This window comes from Falco biarmicus, chromosome 8 (genome assembly GCF_023638135.1).
Source record: "Falco biarmicus isolate bFalBia1 chromosome 8, bFalBia1.pri, whole genome shotgun sequence".
In the NCBI taxonomy this organism is placed as follows: domain Eukaryota; kingdom Metazoa; phylum Chordata; class Aves; order Falconiformes; family Falconidae; genus Falco; species Falco biarmicus.
The window spans coordinates 5,029,355-5,049,927 of NC_079295.1; the positions used below are offsets into that span (position 1 = coordinate 5,029,355).

Here is a 20,573-nt window from a genome sequence, read left to right on the forward strand (position 1 = left end):
CCTAAAGCCTAAGGCAGTGGAGATGCATTTCAGTCAATACAGTGCTGCAGGTCAGCCTGCAGTACGGGGTTCTTAGGAGGTAGCTATTCTCATTTGTTTTTTAATTATTTCTGGTATCGTATCACTGGGGGTTTTTTTCTTCCCCAACCAAACTTCAGTAAACTCAACTTGAACTTCTAATCTGCATTGATCAGCAGGATAACCAACCTACAGGTGAACGTTACGAGCTATCAAGCTGGTCCACGGCTGCGTCATTTCCCATTGGGGCTACCCAGTGATGTGATTCCTTGTCTCACACTTGTCAGGCTTTTACATTAACTACACAGCCAGAATAATAATACAGGAAAGAAACAGTTGGTGAGATGGAGGACAGCAGGAGTAAAGAGTAGGCAAGAGAAAGCTAGAGCTGTTGAGGGCACTTAGCCAATCCACTTAGGAATCCCAGCATTAACAGAAAGCAACCAGTGAAAGGACACCGCTCTAGAAGCATAGGTAAAAAAACCCAACAAACCACAGAACAAAAAAAACATCAAGAAAAAGCAAACAAAACAACCAGCACAAAACAGAAAAAAGCAAAGCTCCATCTGATAAAGTCATCCTGAGTTCCCATAAGCCTCGCACCGTGGATGTGACCAGAGGCAGTCGCATAGATAAGCAATAAAACCCACCACCACCTGGGTATTTCCATTTATTATGCTGTAAAAAGCAACACTATCTGGATTTTATTTCTCAAAATAAATAACTTTCATTTTCAGAACCAGTACAGCTCAAGTTTAGATTCATTCATGGGGAACTGCTAGAAATACATTCATCACTGTCTATTCCCCACGACACAGAATCTAAGAGTCAAGATCAGCCCAGTCCGTTACCGTGACCAGAAGTACACTGCCAGGAAGTGGAGTCACCCATAGTCCAGCTCTGAAGCAAAAAAAAACCCAAAACCCGGTACAATACATTTTGTTCACGAAGATAGGCTAATTAATGCTAAGACTATCACAATATTTCTGAGTACAAAGCATTAAGTTAGCTTAACGATTTTAGGTTGTGATACAGAAGAAACATGTATGACAAAAACCCAAAGGAGCGGAGAATCCTCTTTGGAGCGTAAGGAAGTCAGCGTTTGAGAAGATAACCAAAAGCTATTTACGGTAAAATCTACATGTCAGTGTCGTGAATGATCAACAGCCAAACCAATGTACTGCATATATTTATATTTATAAATAACGCCATGTCTAAATAGCTGCATCGCTGAATCGAACATTACAAAATAATCCATCTTCTCACAATGAGGAAGTACTAAAACGAACCAGCAAAAATGCACTGAAGCGAAGACCGGCTAAAAGCACTCGGTATGATTCAGGAAAGCGTTAGGCTGAGGGACAGCCGTGATCTTTAGTGTTAACTCAGTTAAAACCCTTCTTTTGGTTTGGTTGGTTTGGTTTTTCTGTTAAATATATGTGTATTATATAATATACCTATCTTTTAAAAATGCCAGTTTGAGCAATGCAAGTTTCAGTTAAATAAAGCTAAACCAGGTATTTTTCAGAGCAGCTAAAGGATATGTTTTAATAGGAAAAAAAAATACGGAGGAAGTCAGATTAGCACTGAGATACAGAACATTAAATCAGAATCCATCTGAAAATATTCCCCTGCGCTGAAGTTGACAGATCTGTTGCCAGAGAAAACATGTTGGGATCCAGCTCGGAGAAGAGCCCTTGTGCTGCGCAGTGACCGCTGTGGCTCAGCACGGAGCCAGAGGCCACCTCGTTTAGTTCTCCCTTAGAACTAAAGGTGGCTGTGACACAGGATGTGAAAAGAAGGGGTTAAAAGCCTTCAGAAAAATAGCTGATCTTTGGACAAAAAAAAGAAAAAATACAAGGAAAAAAAAACAAAACAACCCAACAGCTTAAGAACAGTAAGATTCTTGAGAAAAAGTGTTTGATAACCATGCCAGCCAGCTTCGCGATGCTGTTCCAGGGCTTCGCACTTTGAGACTCCCCCAAGATTTCACCACCATGAAGACAGTCACCGCTTGTGACGGGTACCAAGCACTTTTCCCGTGGCCTGTCCTCCCTGCAGGGAGGCAGTATGGCTATCGACGAGAGACTGTCCAGGGACCCCGGAGGGTTCGTTCTCAACTACACCGACCTGCTGGGCCACGCTGGAGAAGGTGCTTCTCCCTGGCCCTTAGTGTGCTCATCTGCAAAAGGAGGGTAACGTGGTTCAGACCATCTCTATAAAGTGCTCGGGCCATTCTAGGAAGAGTTTGGACATCATTTCAGGAGGATTTTGCTGCCTAAACACAGAAAATTTAGACTTTTGAGATCTAATGACTTGTACGCTATGCGCTAGGATAAAACCAGCCGTACACGCAGTCCTCAAGCACAGTCTCCTTTTCCACGTGCTGAACGATTCTCACCTAACATTCTTGTGCTAAAATCCTTGCCTACGTCCAACAACGGTGGTGGTTTGTGAATATCGAACTCTTAAGTGACCGCTCACTCCTGAGGCTCCGTGCCCCGCTATCAACAGAAGCCGCTGCACGTGGGGCAGGGAACTCTGGCACGTGCTGCTTCCGTGGACAAGCAGCATCTGCCTTTCCCACGCCCGGGCACGTGCCGAGCCGCCATCAGCGGTGCGACAACAAATGCCACCATTCACCGCAAAAAGGCATCACCTGCTTGTGCTCCTGACGCTGAACTCCTGCTCTACACCAGCAGCATCCCACCGATGCAACAGCCTGCAGCGCGAGAAGAGAACAGACCCCAAAAAATCGGGCTGCCCTCCCGCTCTGCTCATGCTTTGATTGGCTCTATGCTCCTTAAAGCTGTTTCACTCCACCCGCGCTCCTGATGACAAGCCTAAAGTCAGTCACATTTACAAGTAATATTTGGTTTGGTACTTCGCCCTTCCCGTACTTCCGCTGCCCTCGCCGGTTCGCAGCCCAGGAGGGCTCCGCAGCTCGCCGGCCTTGCCGCAGGGCGAACGGAGCGGACGCACCCGCCTTCCCCGGCTGCAGGGGAAGCACTTTAGCAGCTGGGTGTGCAGAGAGAGGAGGGAGGCAGAGGGAACTATAAGAAACTCTCCCAGAACAGAAACAAAAAACCCCACTAGACACTGTCTGATGTTACAAGTCACATTCCCCTGTGCCATTTTGGTCAAATAAACCTTAAAACAGATTCCCTGACAAGACTATCTCTAAGAACAAGCCTAGACCACTGACAACTGTCACCTATATACTCTTGATATTTATATTATGTAAACAAGGTTGTGTGGAAATCTCTTTTGTTTATTTTTTTCCCCAAGGTAAGTGCAGATCCTTAACACACCCAGCCTAAATCTACATCAGCATCCTCAGCTTTTGAAAAAAAAAAAAAACCTCACTGACGCTCATACCCGACAGTACTCTGGCTCACCTTGGCCATACTGGAAACAGAGGGCTACAGAAACAAAAATTCAGCAGAAAAATTCCTGACCACGGACTAGAGTTCACACAGAACACAAAAATAAATTAAGTAGTGCACAGTAAAGCCAACAACAGCTAAATATTTTTATACATCAATTATATGCAGCATGAGGTAATATTGCTCACATTATGGAGGGAGATTCTTAGTTGGTTTTGTTTCGAGAGAAATTGGATTTGTCCTGTGCGTATAGAAACTCCTGTAACATAACACTGAAGTAACAGAGACTTCTGTAAAATATATACCACTATCAGATAGAAACACACACGCTCTTCATTACTTATGTATACCACAATTAAATAGGTGATTGGATTCTTAGGATCTAGCTGAAGATGATTATAGTAAGCCATCTAGGTTTTTATGGACCGTTCGGTTCTCCTTCCCGTTGTTGCAATCCTCTGAGGGCGTGTATTGGACCTGATATTCTTGGAGAATTTTGAATACATCGTGGTGTCCAAAATGTAAAGCTTCGTCCATAGGAGTGTTATTCCACCTACAAGAAGGAGCAGAGCATGGCCAACATCAGCACCCACGTACGGAGCCCAATGCACCGACAACCCGGCTCTTCCCACGCGGCGCTAACCGTTCAGCCAGTTCTGGAACCGTGAAAATACTTTGGAAGCCGAACTGTGAGCACAACCTCTGCTTTTAACAGTTCGCCTTTTTTTGTTCCTGCTGGCTCTGCAGAACCTAGAGAGCAGCAGTAGGGTCCCGTCCCTGCTGCTCCCCTGCACCGGCTCAGTAGGTTCCCGGCTCGTTTGCCCGGCACCGCTCCTCACGGGGGCACGGAGATGCTCCTGGGGCACCTGTCCTCCAAACCGGCAATAAAGCCACTCACCTGTCTTTGGGGAACGGATTCACTTTGCACGCTTCCAGCAGAAATTTAACAACATCCACATGGCCTGTAAGACAAGGAGCCTTGTGAGTGTATCTACGTGTATGTACCTCCATGTATACACAGACCAAGTTTCAAAAAGCAGGTGATGCCACCTACGGTGAGCGAAGGCACTCTAAGGAAAGCCGGCCACCACTGACAGCCAGCGGATCACCCGTGAGGAGGCATTACCTTCTGCAGCTGCCACATGCAGGGCTGTTCGTGAGTCATAGTCTCTTTGTTCCATATCCATTCCTGACAGAGCAAATCTGAATAAATATAAATAAATATGAAAATATTGCAGAGGAAAGTCGTACGTAATTACAACAAGTTACCAAACTAGCAGGGAACATCACCCCTATGCTGAAACGTCTGCTGCAAGAGGGTCTTGTACCCTCGGTTGCAACAAAAGGGGCCCTTACGGCTTTGGCTTTAAAAAACAAGGTAGGGGCTTAATTGTCTTTCTGCTTTCCAGTTGTCATAAGGAAGAATAAAATGTCTGCAGGAAATGTAACAGTTAAAGTATCTGATCTAATAATCTAACACGGACAAGCTAAGTCATGTAAGGCAAAGTGATTTTATGCCAGCTGAGGACATCCAGGGAGGACTACCACGTCTGAAAATCCTCAACGGTGTTAAGCTGTTGGCAGAGTTCTTTCAGCACACTACCGTGCCCGGCGACAGCAGAGCTGAACTACACACATTTTTCCGCCTACTAATGATATTCACATATATTCTAGCCAAATTTATACGCTTATTTAGGATCTCTTACCATTATTACTTTAAATGTTGCCAGACTCTATGCCAGATTTCAAAAGCAAAGCTAGATTTCCTAACCCCTCCAACAAGAACGCGCATTTTCCAGCCTGAATTCTTGTGGCAGTTTCAGAATTGAATTATAAAGCAGGTGAGAGTACAGCTGGGCTTTTTGGCTATCACTATAAAAAAAAAGCTGGTTGAGGAAACATCTTTAGACCATCCAAAGCGATGGAAAACAAAGGGGCTGCGGGATAGTGTGAGGGTACCTTTTTGGTAGTTAGGTTTTGGGGGGGGGGACGGACTGGTCAGTTGGTTGGGTTTGGGGTGACTATTCCATCCCCCGGCAGCTCGGATGTCCCCGACACGGACACAGCACATGTGCGCATCCCTATGGAACCAGCAACCGTGGGTACCAAACAAGCAGCATCCCCATTCCCAACCCCGCACCGATTTTTACCTCCGGAGTGCAGACACGTCCCCCGTGTAAGCAGCAAACAGCAGATTTATCACAGACTTCACCTACAAAGAGAGATGAAGACCAGTTTATTGAGCTTCTTTCCACCAAAAGAAAACAAAATGTAACCCCAGAAAAGTCCAGCATGACCAGTTGGTCCAGTGCTTCGGGACCAGCTGATTTTACCCCCTCCCCTGGTGACACTTTGCAGAACAGTGTAAAAATGAGAGAACTCGTTCCAGCTTGCGCCGCTACTGGCACTTTTAGGTCTGTCTTTCCAAGGTGGAAGTTGTAAGGACAAGTAAAGGAACGACAAAACACGCGTTTCTACTCTACTGTGGGTAAAAAATACGAGCTTTGCTGTATTGACAAACGGTATTTCTCTCTTTGATGCTTTGTAATGCAATAGCCAGGATCACTGTGCAATCGCTCTGCAAAATTCATCAACACCTCATAACAAACTCATTCCAGAATTTTAATTTTTTTTTTTAATTAAACAGAGCAGACTCCTAATGCTAGGAGAAATCTGTGTTAGCGGAAATGAAGAAATGGCACCGGTTTTGCTTTGTATTACATATTTTGCTTGCATACTTCTAATATAAGGGCTTTCTTTGAATAAATATTTTTAAGCAATTCTATCACATAATGAGCCGCCACAAGAAAAGCAAGGTTTCAAGGCAGACAAAAGCAGGATCTTTTTAGATTGAATAAAGCCTCAGACAAGTAGTGCTTTTCTCAGCTACGTTAATTATGCTAATAAGAAACAACACTGTTTGGTTACACCAGCCTTGTCCCATGCACATTTTTAACACATTCTGGCTATAAAAACTCTACAAGTTTTAACTAGAGCCAAAACTGACAGGATAGATGGTTTTAAACATCCCACATCAGCTTCTTTCATGAACTGATATAGTCACTTCTAGGCAGCATTTCACAGAAATTTCCAGTGCGTTTTCTAAATGCTGTGCTACTGTTTGGGTCCACAAAGTCCTGTCACTGCTACCAGCCAGGTAACGGAGGTGAAGAAGAAAACTGATGCTGCACTGACCTTCTAGAACAAGGAGGAGAAACAAATTTTTTTTAAAAAAAAAAACACCACCAAAAATAACCCCCACCAAAATCACAAGCAAGTCTCCCACAGATTTCTGCAAAAACACTGGTGTTTGCACAGGGCCACAGCCGAGCCAACATCTGCGCCTCTTACAAACCCAAGCAGCAGAATTGCTTGTTATTTTTTACACCTCAGATATGTGCTGACGCAAAGAGGGGCCGAAGCCAAAGGGGATGGAGGCAGAAAGGCCGGATGGGAATAGCAAGGGGAAACAGAGCCCCTCGCCTCGCTCCGGTGCCCACCAACTCCTGCAGCTCCTTTTGGGTTCGCACAAGGATGCTCGTGTGGCTCCCCCCGCCTCGTGCAGCGGGGTGAGACCTGCAGGTCTCCGTCGCTCCCCAGGGGCTCAGCACTCAGCACCCACCCCGAGGCACCTGGGTCCCCCTTCAACCACCCCAAACCTCCCTTCCTTTCCCAGACCCTCCTCAAAAGCACTATGGAGGGCAGGGTTGCTCCTCACGGAGGTGGGTGGGGGTGGTGTGTTTAAAGCTTGTATGAAAAAGGAAAAAAAAAGAAAAGGTGGGGGAAAGAGAAGGAGGAAAAAGAAAAGGTGGGGCAAAGAGAAGGAGGAAAAAGAAAGGTGGGAAAGGGAAAAAAAAAGAAAACCCCATCACAAATCGACCCAGAACACCACAGGACATCAGCATGGGCTTTGCTGGGACACCAAGCTGGCCACCCCTGGCTGAGCCCACCCCCTACAGCCCTCCTGCCCCCCCACAGTGGGGCTGCCTTCTCCCCTGCCCCTGCTCCGGTGCAGAAGCGAGGGGGCCGGGGTCCCTCAGCACCCCGCAGGGATGCCGCGTCTCCTCGCTGCAGCCCCAGCGCAGAGCCCTGCGTCGCCCAGCCCTGCCAAGGGCAGCGAGCACCCACAGCACTCCCGTGAGGCTCTCGACACAAAACATCCCGGTCACACCAACCCACGGCATCCTGCAAGAACACACACGTGTTTTAAATACAGCCTGCAGCCCGGCATCTACTAACACAGGCACGGAAGGGGAACTGGGCTTGATCATCTCTAAACTTCTGAAGATGCTCCAGGAGCCTTCCTCGCTGGGAGAGGAGCTGTACGCTGCTGGCGCCCTGCGGGCAGACCCGGCAGCGTGGGAGCCTCGGGCATCCCAGGCCAGCAGGTGCCCAGCACCCCGCCTCTGCAGGAGCCAGGATGAGCAAAAGACGTTCTGCCTGTAACAAAAGCCATTTCAGAGGTTACCAACCATGTTGGCTGGGCTTCTTTATGGTTCTGGGAAATGCAAATGTCTATTAAAATATTTAAACGAAACTAACACACATTCCTTCCTTACAAAAAAATAACTTCCCAAGTGCACCTCGGGCCAAGAATCCCTCTGGATTCAGCTGAACCTTTTGCTGAGAAGCCATTTTTCTATAATGATGTGACAAAATCTAATTTGGAGATTGCTGAGGCTTTCTAACACAATCTCTCGGGCCATGTCTCTCAGCAACCCGGGAGAGGTTACAGCCGCTCCTGCCTTAAGATAAATAATGTAAAAATCCAAGGTCGCACTATTATAACACGGAACTTCTTGACAAATCAAACCAAAAAGAAATACAAATCCAGAAAAAAAGAAAAAAAAATAAAACCACTGCTTGTTTAGTTCAGAAGGAGGAAATACAACTGCTCTCTGTACAACAGTAAAGGGAACGAGATACAAAAAGCAGGAGACAAACAAGTTTAGCACAATTATTAGCAGAATAATTATCCGGAACTGGTCAGGAATGAACTCAAGGTGAAAAAAGCTGCATGTAACATTCAGAGCTGAAACAACCCCTGCAGGGCTACCTGCCCCCACTTCAAGTGAGACTTCAATGATTTTATGGAAGAATGAGGTTGGATTTGCAAGCAACAAAATACACCGACTCTGTAACCGCCCCCTACTCTACCAGCAGCATAGCCCAGGCCAAAAAAAATGAACACGTTTTATAAGGTATGAAGCAAAATTGCTCAAAAGGCATCCCTAAAGATGGGCATAAAAAGTGAATTCAAGAATAAAATTTGAAAATCTGCAAACACAAAATACATTTCAAATTCAAGGTAAGGAGACATTTTCCATAAGCGCCTTCTCAAAAAACCCTTAGTTTTCAAGGGAATATTAATCTAAGTAGCACAAGGCAGCTTCATGTAAAAGGTTATCATTGACACTCAGAAAAAGTTATTATGCAAAAATAACTTGCTGTCAGCAGCTCTGCATCTGCACGTTTCAAATTCAAAGTAAGAATACAGTTTCCACGAGCATCTTCTTGAACATCCCATAGTTTTCAAGAGAATATTAACCTAAGCAGCATGTGTGTATGTGTATATATATATATATTAAACTGTCATGTAAGAGGTCATCTGCATTGAGAAAAAGTTATTAAGCGAAAATAACTTGCTGCCAGGATCTGCACAGAATCTCACTGAGGCTGCCATGAAGTCAAGCACAATCAAGACTTCAAAAACGCACGGAAAAATTCTCTACCCCCCAACGCACAGCTCACTCGCCTGAAATAACAGGTCTGTTGCCAAAATCAAGAGCCCAAGAAACTCTGAAGTGGGAGCAGCAAACATGATTGCGGGGTTTGTAACTGTAGAGGAGAGAGGAAAAAAAAACCAAAAAAAAAAAAGGCGCAGACGACAGCTGAGCTTCACCCATTCACACTAAGTAGGGCACGAGGGACCAGGCAACTGATTTAGGTGCTCAGAGCCTTTGTCAGCGGGTTTCTCACCGAGCGGTACCTTCTACGTGCCACGGTCAGTGCTGGTGTTTCTGTTTACTGCGCTGATGACCACAATTTTTCCCTCATCTTCAGAAACAGAGAATCTACCTTCAACCCAACAGCCAGGAATTACCTTTTCCTAGTGCGCACAATTCCTCCACTATGAGAACTTAGTAAAAGGAGAAGGGATGGAGCCCCTTGGCTACGGATGGACACACGCACAGCTATACGCCGCTATCAAACCCAGAGTGAAAGCTGTTCCACCTCTGGTCAAACAGGAGATAAAAGCTGCACGTGGCGCCCCGCAGAACTCGGCAGCTCTGCTCATCACCCCAGACACGGGGAGCGCCGCTCGCTCAGCCGCGATGAAACTCTCTTTGTACAACACCTCACCGAGCGCTGGGCACCACCCTTGCTGCCCAGGTGGTACAGGTTCCTCAGGAACACTCGTGTCACTCCACACTGAAGATCAGAAGCCCCAGACCACACACCTTTCATATTCACCTTCAGGTTAGGAGGTGTCAGAGGTCTCGGGCTCAGCGGGATGAAGCTACGATGGACCCAATCTAATGCCAGCAGTGGTCCTGCTTCGCGTCAGAGGTGGCCAAATAACCACCTCCAGAGGTCCCTGCCAACTAACAGTCCTGGGAGTCTGGGGGTAAGAACGCCAGCAGCACATGACAGAAAACCCAAGCCCGCTGCTGCTGCAGAACCACACCGAGGTCCAGTGAAAGCGCGGAAACGCTCCAGTTCAGAGTGGCGGGAGGTCACGCGGCTGCGGCAGACAGTTCAGATAAACACTGGGGGCCAAAAGGAAAAAAAAAAAAATTAAAATAGGAAAAAACCATCAATCCAAAACCCCAGAGCACAAACCGAGTGAGACACAGCACTGACAGTTAAAGGAAAACCGAGTGTAAAAGCGGCACCTAGTCCAAAGCTTTCACACTGCAGTTATTTTAAGCATCTTCTGATTGTGCTGCAAGTTCCAGAGAAGTCTCCTTCAAGCAGCAGGATTCAGATGCGAAGCCAACTGCGTGTGAACGGAGGAAGCGCAGCAACAAGCACGGGCTGTCCCAGCCTTCCAGGGAGCCCAGCGCACAGCACACACTCCCCACTGTCCCCTCTCTGCCTGCAAACACGCTCTCAAAGTAGGTGAGAAGCAAGACACGATGGGGTTTGGTTTATTTTTCAATTTCTCAGTGTACCCACCCGAAAAACCTAATGAAAAAAAATCAGTTTTAACTTCAGTATTAATACACTGAAGTTAACTCACCGCAAGTGAAATTTCAACACATGGATAATTGATCGGAAAGGCTGGGCTGGTACGTGGAACAGCCTTGGTGGAGCAGTCCTAACAAAACAGTCCTTCCTAGCTGAGCTGCGCACCCAAATCCAGCCCACATGAGCAGACTTTAATTTAAATAGTCTTAGTCTCATGATGGCTAATAGCAAATCCCCATATAAGGCTGAGATGAGAATCACTTCCCCCAACACAGACCGGTTTAGAGGACTTCTTCCTTTTTAACGAAGAACAGCAGCCCACGGATCACTGCCAGCTCTAACGCTATCAGCGGAAGATCTCTCCAACCACTTTACAGAGCACAAGGCGCTATCGTTATTGGCGCTTAGCTGGGAAACTGAGGCCCGAGGGATGGAAACGAACTGATCTGGCAAACAAAGAGTGTCCTGGCTCACGCGCTTCAGCATTACAGGACAACAACCAAACCTGGAGCAGGAGCCGACCCCAGGCAGCCGTGCCCGGACAGCTGGCACGGCCCGACTGCGGCACAGAAGGGGAGCTCTGCTCCGTACTCCGCTTGGGTCAGGAGAGACAAGCCAAACAGCTGTGCATGAAAAGGAAACAAATCCTCTAGGAAAAAAAATTAATTTAGCTCAGAGCTGGATTAATTCCATGAGCAGCTCTTAGCTAGAAAGGTCACTGAATCTGGATTTTCATTTCTGACTGTGCCCTGCTTCCCGAAAGCACTCCCCCGCCTTTAATTTCTGTGAAACCATTACAGAATTTACAGTCTAAAGACATATTACTTCCAACTTCACTGTTTCTCCAGGTGGCAGAGGAACACAGTCAAGCCCAATAGTTTAAAACGGTGCTGCTAAAGGCAATACAAATGAGGATGCTCCCCCCAAACCCCCTCATCTTTCCAGTGCTCTTTACATCACATTCAGGGACAATGCCGCAGGTTGGCCTTCAAAAAAGATGCCCAAAATATTAGGGGGAAAAAGGTTGTTTGAATGCATGCTGTTTCTCAAGAACTTTGCCATACCTGCACTTCACTAGGCACCAGGCCCAGCGTGCGGGCAGGAGATGCTCGAATACAAGGGGCAGGGGGGTGAAGAGCGAGCGGCACTAGCTGAAAAACACAGGCCACCACGCACCTCTCGCGTTTCATTTTTTGTGCTTAAAATGGGACGCAACGTTCCTTTTGGGAGTCCTCCCCACTTCGCCAACCAGCTTTAAGAACTGAGCTTTAAACGATCCCCTGCGCAGCACAGAGGCGCAGCGACAGACCGGGACCTAAACGTCAGCTCTTGCAGCTCAGGACTTCCCTGATGACAAGCAACCGTCACAGCGACGCCAGGTCCTGAGGCACGGGGATCTCCGAGCGGGTCCAAGACCCTCGGTGCACGGTACCCCCATCACCCGACCAACTGACAGATGCTCCCAGCCATAGGAGAGCTGTCCTGAGATGGGAATGAAGCTCTGCAGCTCTTCACCAGTGCAGAACACACCAGAATAAAGAGCAGCCCGGCTTGCCTGGAAGCGTCTCCGAGGCTCAGCTCTCCAGACCACTAAAACCTACCAACGCTGCAGCGCACTTAATCTGCGTTTACGACACCTTGGCCATCGTCCTTTGGCACCTGCAGCAGAACCATGGCTGTGGCGGCACCGCTTCCCTGCTTATACCAGAAGTCTGACGGGTGTTGTTTCAGAACGGTGGATCCTGGCAGCACATCGTTACGACCAGGAGAAAGGCAGGAGCGCAAAGCGCACGGTGATCAGTGCCTCTTTGCACAGCCCTTGCTCGCCCCACCAAAAGCCACCGCTGCTCAGAAGCTGGGTGACACCGACAGACCGGCCACATGAGCAAAGGTCCTGCTGGCCAAGAGACGCGGTGCCCTGAGGCCGCAGCCGCTGCCCGGCCAGCCCCGCTTCCGCACCCATTGTCAACGGCGCACGGCGGCACTAAGCCGGCTCAGCGCTGGATTAACTCCGGCAGGCAAAAAATAGTTTTAAGCTGTTTAAGGTGAGCGAGTCCCTAGCGAACGAGGATTAATGTTTCATACTGGGAAGAGACAGGCTACTCTGAACTCTCCCTGTTCTCCTGACCTCTACAAATGACCAACTACTCATGAGTAAGGCAGGAGCAAAGAGTTTACGTGCGCCAAGAGGGACTGCGCAAAGTAACAGAAGCTCCACATTCAACAGAAATTCAGCTTCGCAGTGACAGTTCTGCTGCTTTTCCGAAAGCCGATTCCCCGATGAGGGTCTCCGAGTATGAAGCAAGAAGCGATCATTCCTCCCGCACTCCAGAACAACGACGCTCATTTTATCAATGGAAAAACGTGCCTGAAATCTAAGATGCTGATATAAATTCTGAAACAGCAGCGGTGACCTATAAAAACCAGAAAAAGTAAATCTAGAGTTGTTAGATTTAAAAATAAAAGTTAGATAAAAAGAAGTTAAACAGTTTAGTCACCCGGGTTTTACACATTAACTTGTAGCCCAACTACGCTGAAGCACAGCCTACAGATGAGTTTCATCACACATGTAAGGTTTCAAAATAAAACTGAAAAAACAAAACAAAAAACCCCAAACCTGCTCAAAACGAATCCTGAAGCTTCAACGCTGAAATTAAACCTAGAATGCAAATAGTCCCTAGAAGGACGAAAATAACCCAGGGATGAATCTCAGAGAGGAATGCAGGTATCTGCGTGTTCAGACACTAGACAGGAACACTTATATTTTAAAAATGATCATTTTTTGTATTTACAAATAATTTGCATTAAACTGGAGTCTGCTCTCCGGGGTCCACTGACAAAGCTAGTGTTGGAAAAAATAATTTAAAAAAATATCACTATTCAAGTCTAAAAGAGACAGCCACACTCATCCTTTAAAATACCACACCTCACAGGAAGCTAAGCTGTATTCTGTAGGGAAAGAAATCTCAGTCGTAAGTATCTTTGCAACTGAGCCTCTGCTTAGTTTCCCATGAGATACAGTGAAAGTTATTACCTACAGGGAAGAAAAATATTTACTATTAAAAACCGTAAACAAATACCCAATGTATCACTCCGTCCTCCCACTGAAGCTTCTTGCAGCTTTTAAAACTGCTGGGTGTCAGACCGGCACAAACAGATCTGACACCGGGCGCACCTGAAGGATGGGAGCCGGCACCGCGATGCCAGGGTGGCAGCGCCGGAGCAGCGCGGCCACGGCACCCTCCAGCGCTGACGCCCGCCCTACCCGCGCCAGCAGCCCGCCGGGGTTTGCTCACCCAGCCCCACGCCGGCGTCGGTGAGGACCAGCTCCGCGGCAGCCGCAGGGCTCGCCTGGCCAGGTGCTGCCCCGGAGCATTCCTAGGGACGGACAGCCCGGGGAGGCACTCCAAGCAGCCTCTGGATTAAGCCACGACGTTACCTTGTTCTACAGAAAACTAGCAAGTTACATAAGAAAACGTAATTTCTTTAAATAACTTTGAGGCATGCAAAAGTAAGTCTTTGGGCTTGAGTAAGAGTGATCAACAGATCACACCTACCTCTACGGCCACCAAATGCGACTGCCTCTGACGGAGGCTCTTCCCCCAACTTTAAATGAACACAAGGCTCATGAGAAGTTTATAAAGCTGGAATTTCCTGGAAAACTCTTTGTTCCCATTGTACTATAAATAATTAAAGGATACACTTACACACATTTGTATATTATCCATTATACATATATATATATATATATATATATATACACACACACACACCCACTGAAATATTTGAAAGCCCAAACAAGGCTAGCTGCCTCTGTAACACTTTCACTTCCTCAGGACTTTTTCCCACACCTTTTTATCCTATTTTCTGCATTACTAATCCTCGTTTCCTCATGTAATTTGGGGAAAGCACAGAAACAACTCTAGAATCTGCAAATATTTGCTCTGCTGTGTTTTGAAACTAACACAGAAACAAGATTTGGTGAATATTCCCCCCCCCCCCCCCCCCCCCAATCCATTTTCTAATGCATCAACCAGCAATTTCTTTTCCTCTAGATGGTGCAAGCTCCTCTCTACAGCACAGGACAGAGGATGATCCCCAGCTCCTGCAGTTTCATGAGCTGCGAGTGCAGCATTTATTTTTGGAGTCAAAACTGCAACAGCAACTTTCAAAGCTGCTACCATGGAGTCTATTTTTGGAGTCTCCCTGGTGGAATTAACTTGAAATGCTGCTTGCACAGCGATTATTCACATAGCTTGTGCCGGCGGCGGAAAACTAACAGCCTCACAAAACACTTGTTTGTTCTTCGGTAACTGCCACGCCGTTTTGGGCAGCCACGTCCAAACACGATCCCTGTGTACACCGAAAGCTTCTCCTCCCATGACTTACGTCTAGACTGCAGCCACGCAAGAGGCTGTGTTTCCACGTGTACGTACCCCAAGCCGCTTTAAGCCAACTGTACTGCTCTAGCTGCAAAAACCTACGGCAAGCCAGCCAGCCAGTCCTGCACCCAGCGTCACGGAAGAGCTGCTCCATCTCCCCTCTGCTCTATCAGCTGCTAACAGGGTACTAACAGCTTCCGTCTGGAATCACTTAGGTGTGTTACCTGCGTTTAGGACTGCCACAAAGACCCGTGCCAGCACTCCAGAGCCGACACACAGACCCTTCCTGCATCTGCATAGTTGAGCTGATCGCAGAGAAACACAAGGGATGCATTATTTTAGGTAATATTACTGCTTTTTTTCTGTGAATTTATTAAATAGTCCACAAAAATGCTGGATAATTTTTGACATTTAAAGGGGGTTTTGACCTTTAAATTATTGATCCAACTACCAATCAGGATGGCAGCCGTCAGCAGCTGCTCCGAGCAGCTAGGTAGGCTTTGGGAGACAAACCGCTGCTCAGTTAGCAGTCTGCTAGGAAATCTGTGGGGGAGAATTTCAGCGCCAGACTGTGCTTCAGGCACAGGGGAGGGAAGGTGGGAAAAGTCACGAGACTGGTGTTACTGTTTGCTAATAAACAGAACAATGCAGCAGAAAAATTATGTCAGCCTGAGATATTTTTTTTTAATTTGCGTATCCAGCTGGACAAAAATCACAGTAGGATTTTATCTTTTGTTACAATTTAACTCTCAAAATGGTTTCAAATCCAAATTCAATCTTTTAAAATAAAAGCTGGTCATTTTCTTCTTCTGACTTCCTACATTTTTTAATTGGCTGGTACATACTGCCCATGGTAAAAAAGCCACATTCTATGATCCTAAAAGCATCCAACATCTTTAACATTTAACGTTTAACATCTGAGAACAGAGCAAGGCGTTTTGACTAGGTTCGGATCGGACATAGGAGCACTAATGTACACACAAGCCGGTACTGGTAGCTCCGTCTTGGTATTTGTCACAGGAGCTTGTGCGTGTAGCTGAGTATAAGAAACATTTCATTAAACCAAATACATACACTGAGGATTTCTCTTGAAATCAGGAAAAAAAAAACAAAACCAAAAACCCATAACCCCCATCCTTCAGCCTAAGAAGAACTGTCAAGCTCCTTTACTGGAAGGCTTATAGGCTGAAGTGGCCAAAGGCAAGGGCAGCCCTCCTGGAGGTGAAGGTGGAGCAGAGATGGTTTCCCTCTCCGCCCCTCCTCACCCACCAGTTTACAATGGATTTCTACCATTCCTATTTCCCTCATTCAAACCTTTTACAGATAGCTCAAAACGTCTGAAGCACTAGATTATGCCACCCAAAACTGCAAACAATTAAGAGTATCGATACCACATTTTACAGCAAACTGAGTTTCTTTGCCCATCTCCACCTCAGGTCCTACTTTCACCAGAATGCTTTAAGTTAACCTAGCTATTTAAGAGCATCTAAAAATGATACTTGTTACAAACTAGCACAAGACCATAACTGCTTGGCCATCTTTTCTGGTCTGTCATGGTACAGACCAAAATTTCCGGAAAATGCTACAAGCCTAACGAGGACGCAGGAAGCAGTAATGGGGAACAGAAGGTTCCTTCTCTTCCGATCAGGTGTGGCCCATGAAAGCCAGACTCAACCAGAATTCACCTCTTATTCATAACACGGCCATCAAGTGGACACAAATTTCCAGAAAAGAGTGTCTCTCACCGGTATTCCTCAAATCAGCATCTCTCTACCTGTGAAAGGGCTAATTCATCTTAAATACTAACAGGCAGGAGGTGCAAGCTCTTCAAGGCGTCAAAAAAATATCCTTTAACTCATGGAAAAAAGCAGGAGTTGCAGACGGGTCTGAGCTCAGTTCTACAAGTAGCTCAGCCACTACATGCTCAGAGATTATTACATTTAATTCTTCTGATTTTTAAATGATAAATGAGAATTAGGAACTTGTAAGTGAGATTTACGATACTATACTTTATCGTAATATTTCTATATACTAAAATATATAAAAAATACTATATATTTCCAGTATAGATCTTACATCAATAAGCAGTAAGGCTACTTTGTACTATGTTCGGGTTTTGCTCAGGTGCCTGAAAGACAGTAACACAGTCAGGCACTGACTGAACTGTCCCTGGAGATGGCAAGCTACGGGGGCAGAGACCTTATTTCATCACAACACACACTGTGAATCTGCAATGACTTAGTACTTACACTTCCGGCTACTGAGATTAATTCTAAAGCATTATTAAATGGATGCTGTTTAAATTATAGATAAGACTATTTAATTAAAATTAATTCAAGAGTTAAGTAATTAAGCAAAATGTTTACTCGATTAAGTGAAACATCTACTTACCTCCAGTGAGATTCTTTCAAATAGACCATGCCCATCTATGCCACTCCTGAGACGTGTAAACCCCACGGGGTAAGCCCAGGCTATTTTGCCCAGCCATGTTTCTCAAATCCCAGACTCCCACCACCGCCTCCCCCAACGGAGGCAAAAGAATCAATCCTTCACCAATACTGACTCCAGAACTTGAGCTCCAGAGGTGGAGAGCGGGTCACACAAACCAAAGTTGAGTTGAATCCCTGCATACAAGCCTCTCCCCTAAGAATCGGGGCACTCAGGACGATTTTTACTGGAAAATATTACTAGTATCATAAGGAAGTCCAGGGTGCATGGACGGGCCAGTTCCCTCCTTTCCTGTACCATCATTAGTGGCAGGGCACACTCAGCCTGACAGCAAGAAATGTGGGAAGAATAGCACATGATAGGTTTTATCTTTCCCCTTTCTAACAGACAAAACCACTACCGAGATGAACTGGTTCAAGGGGTATGCAGAAAAAACCCACACAAGTCAGAGCTCGAAATTCAGAGCCGTTGACTCCATCAGTATTACATTACAAGATCCCAGGAAGGAAATTCCTCCAGCTGGAAGACAATTCCTGCAAAAAGGCCTCAGGATTTTCTTACACACAACTATGGCACGTAACATTAAGAACAGGTCCTAGGATGGACACAGCCGATGTTGCCCCGTCACAGATGCCCCTGAACAACTCACAGATGATCCTGAATTTTTCAACACAGGAGGCCTTCAGCAACTCATGTGGAAGCTTCACCAGGGCTTAGATGATGCTGCAGTGACCGGGGAGCTTCCCTCCCTGCGCACGTGCACGCCTGCACAAATCGAGGAGTCTGGCAGAAGAGTAGCTCGTCTCGAGAGCTGCTCCCTTACAGATGTCTTACCCTTTGCTTCATACCCGTGACCTTTGCTTTGGGAACGATTATGTTGATCTCAAAAGGTACAAATCCTGGGAAGAGAAGAGACGCTCGTGTACCAGAACTGCCCGACTAGACTACAATGAGCTTGGTCATGCTTGGTTCCACCAGCTTTTTCTGATTTCTTCTGGTATCAATGAATCAACATACCTCTTACTTTTGGAGACAACAGCATTAAGCGTATCACTGACAAAACTCCCAAAACATGAAGTAAAAATTCAAATCATCTTTAACTAGATTTAAGACCTAAAGTTGGTTAATTTCACATACATTTAACAAAACAAAAAACCAAAACCAACCAACCAAAACAAAACACAAAAAAACCCCCACACACCACAAACCCAAATCCCCCAAAAACCTTTCAGGGGCATTGATAAGCTCATAAACTGTGCCAGCAAGCACCATTTTTGAAGACCTAATGAAGAAAATTCAGTTAGTGAATCAGGCTGTTCCAGAGAACTGTGACTTACCAAGAGGGAGTAATAGCAAAATCTAACCTGGCCCCTGTCCTGGTGGCAAAAGGTGTTACTGCTGGGTTGTTTGTCACAAATAGTACCAACAAAGGAACAGAAAGCAGAGAATTTTAACAAAAATTTTACAAGATCAAGTGAAACATTTGAGGTTGAAAAGGCACAAAGACTTTCACCCTTCAAGTCTGAAGATGAAGGCCAAGCGAATTTCCAGTTTTAGGTGGTATGCATTTCCCATCAGTAGTTTGGGCAAAAATACTTGAATCTTGCTGCCATGTCCAAAGCATCAAAGTTATGGGGAAGAAAATGAAGGACCCTCTCTCAAAGGCTTTAACTGACACTGTTGTCAAACTTTTGCAGCATTTCTTATCAGTAACGAAGTTTTGCCTGCAAGTTTGACCGCAAGTTTCAAACCAGTAAAATAATAATTCTTGTAGTAAACTATTACAGGAATCTTAGGGTCATCACCATCTCATGATGCAGACTTTGGTAGTTTCTGTTCGGCCCTTTCATACACTAATCCCTGCAAACACTTCTGCAACAAAAAGCATACAGAAACCTTAACAAGGGGAATGAACACCGAGCAGTTGACTCTGGGTGCAGGAAAAAAACAAGAGCCTTTGAAGTAGTGGATACAGACATTACTAACACTGCAAGATTTGGGACCAAAGGACTGGGATCAACCACAGTCCCATGAATAAAGCAGAATGCTGATGGGCGCTTTACTGACGCTAGCTGTATTAAGCAGACAGGACAAAAGAACGTCTGCCTTTTCAAGGACCTATTGACTACAACTGATACCCACACAACCGAGTAGAATAACGCTCCCGCTTCCCAGGCTGTAGGTACTTCACAAATTACGGACAACAGTTTCCTCTTAACTACAGGACTTGGAACTGGAATTCTTCCCAAAATAGAGGAGGATGTTCCCAAAGATGCTTACTGAAACTTTACTAGCAAGAGACTGACTACACCTTACAGGCTGAAAGCAGAATAGGGGAAATCTTACCAGAAAACTGCACTCTGCTCCTGTTGGGACAGTTGTTTCTAAGCTATTAGGAACGTGTTTCTATAAACCTCCTAATTTTTAGACTACTTATTCAGGACCTGCTTTCCTTGCATTGGAAATATTTCTTAGCTTAAACAGATCTTGTGCCTCCATGGCTTTATCTCCATACCACGGGAACAGTCGTATTATTCCCCATCAGCCTTTGCTAGATGGGGCAAGTGTACTCAGCTGTTCAGCCTGCTTCCCCATGTCCTAAATCATAATTCTTGACCCTTTTCGGCAATGGCATAGGTGGCTTTTCTTTTCTTTTTTAAACCTGTTTGATCAGAACAACTCATTCTCAGACCGAAATTACTAATTTTAATTAGCTGTCTTGCCATAATTAAAGGTTGGAGAAGTTTAAAAGAGAAGCCCTTTAAAAGCAGCATGAAATGCACCTCCCATACAGAAAGCCAAAGCTACATATATAACCAAAACCAGATCTAACAGGCCAAAAAAATTGATACGGAATGAGTAATTTCTAGGCAAACAATGAAGTTGCCTGCTTCAAGGAAAAAGCTGGACTAGTGAATGACATCAACAGGAAACAAGCAACATTATCTCTTCCTATCACCCCACTTGTGTTCTCCGTTCATTGTTTGATAAGAGCTCTGATCACAAGAGGTCCCAACAGTAACATGCTGTCCCTCAGCAAATAATATACTTCCACGTTTGCATTTAGCCTTTTACGCTTGAATAGAAAAATCAAGTGAATATGGCATTTTAAAGTCCTTAAATCACTTTATTTTCAGTGATATAATAA

The 20,573-nt window shown here is 45.7% G+C and overlaps 1 protein-coding gene across 1 annotated transcript in view; it reads right to left on the reverse strand.

Moving 5' to 3' along the window:
• Positions 1–673: 673 nt before the first annotated feature.
• Positions 674–20,573, reverse strand: part of GLS (glutaminase) — a 66,583-nt gene continuing 46,683 nt past the window's right edge. The window contains exons 15-18 of the mRNA XM_056349213.1: positions 5,555–5,616; positions 4,531–4,607; positions 4,303–4,366; positions 674–3,957 (exon numbers count right to left, since the gene is read on the reverse strand). Of these exons, the coding sequence (XP_056205188.1) occupies positions 3,801–3,957; positions 4,303–4,366; positions 4,531–4,607; positions 5,555–5,616 (360 nt within the window). The 3' untranslated portion in view covers positions 674–3,800. The remainder of the gene's footprint in view (positions 3,958–4,302; positions 4,367–4,530; positions 4,608–5,554; positions 5,617–20,573) is intronic.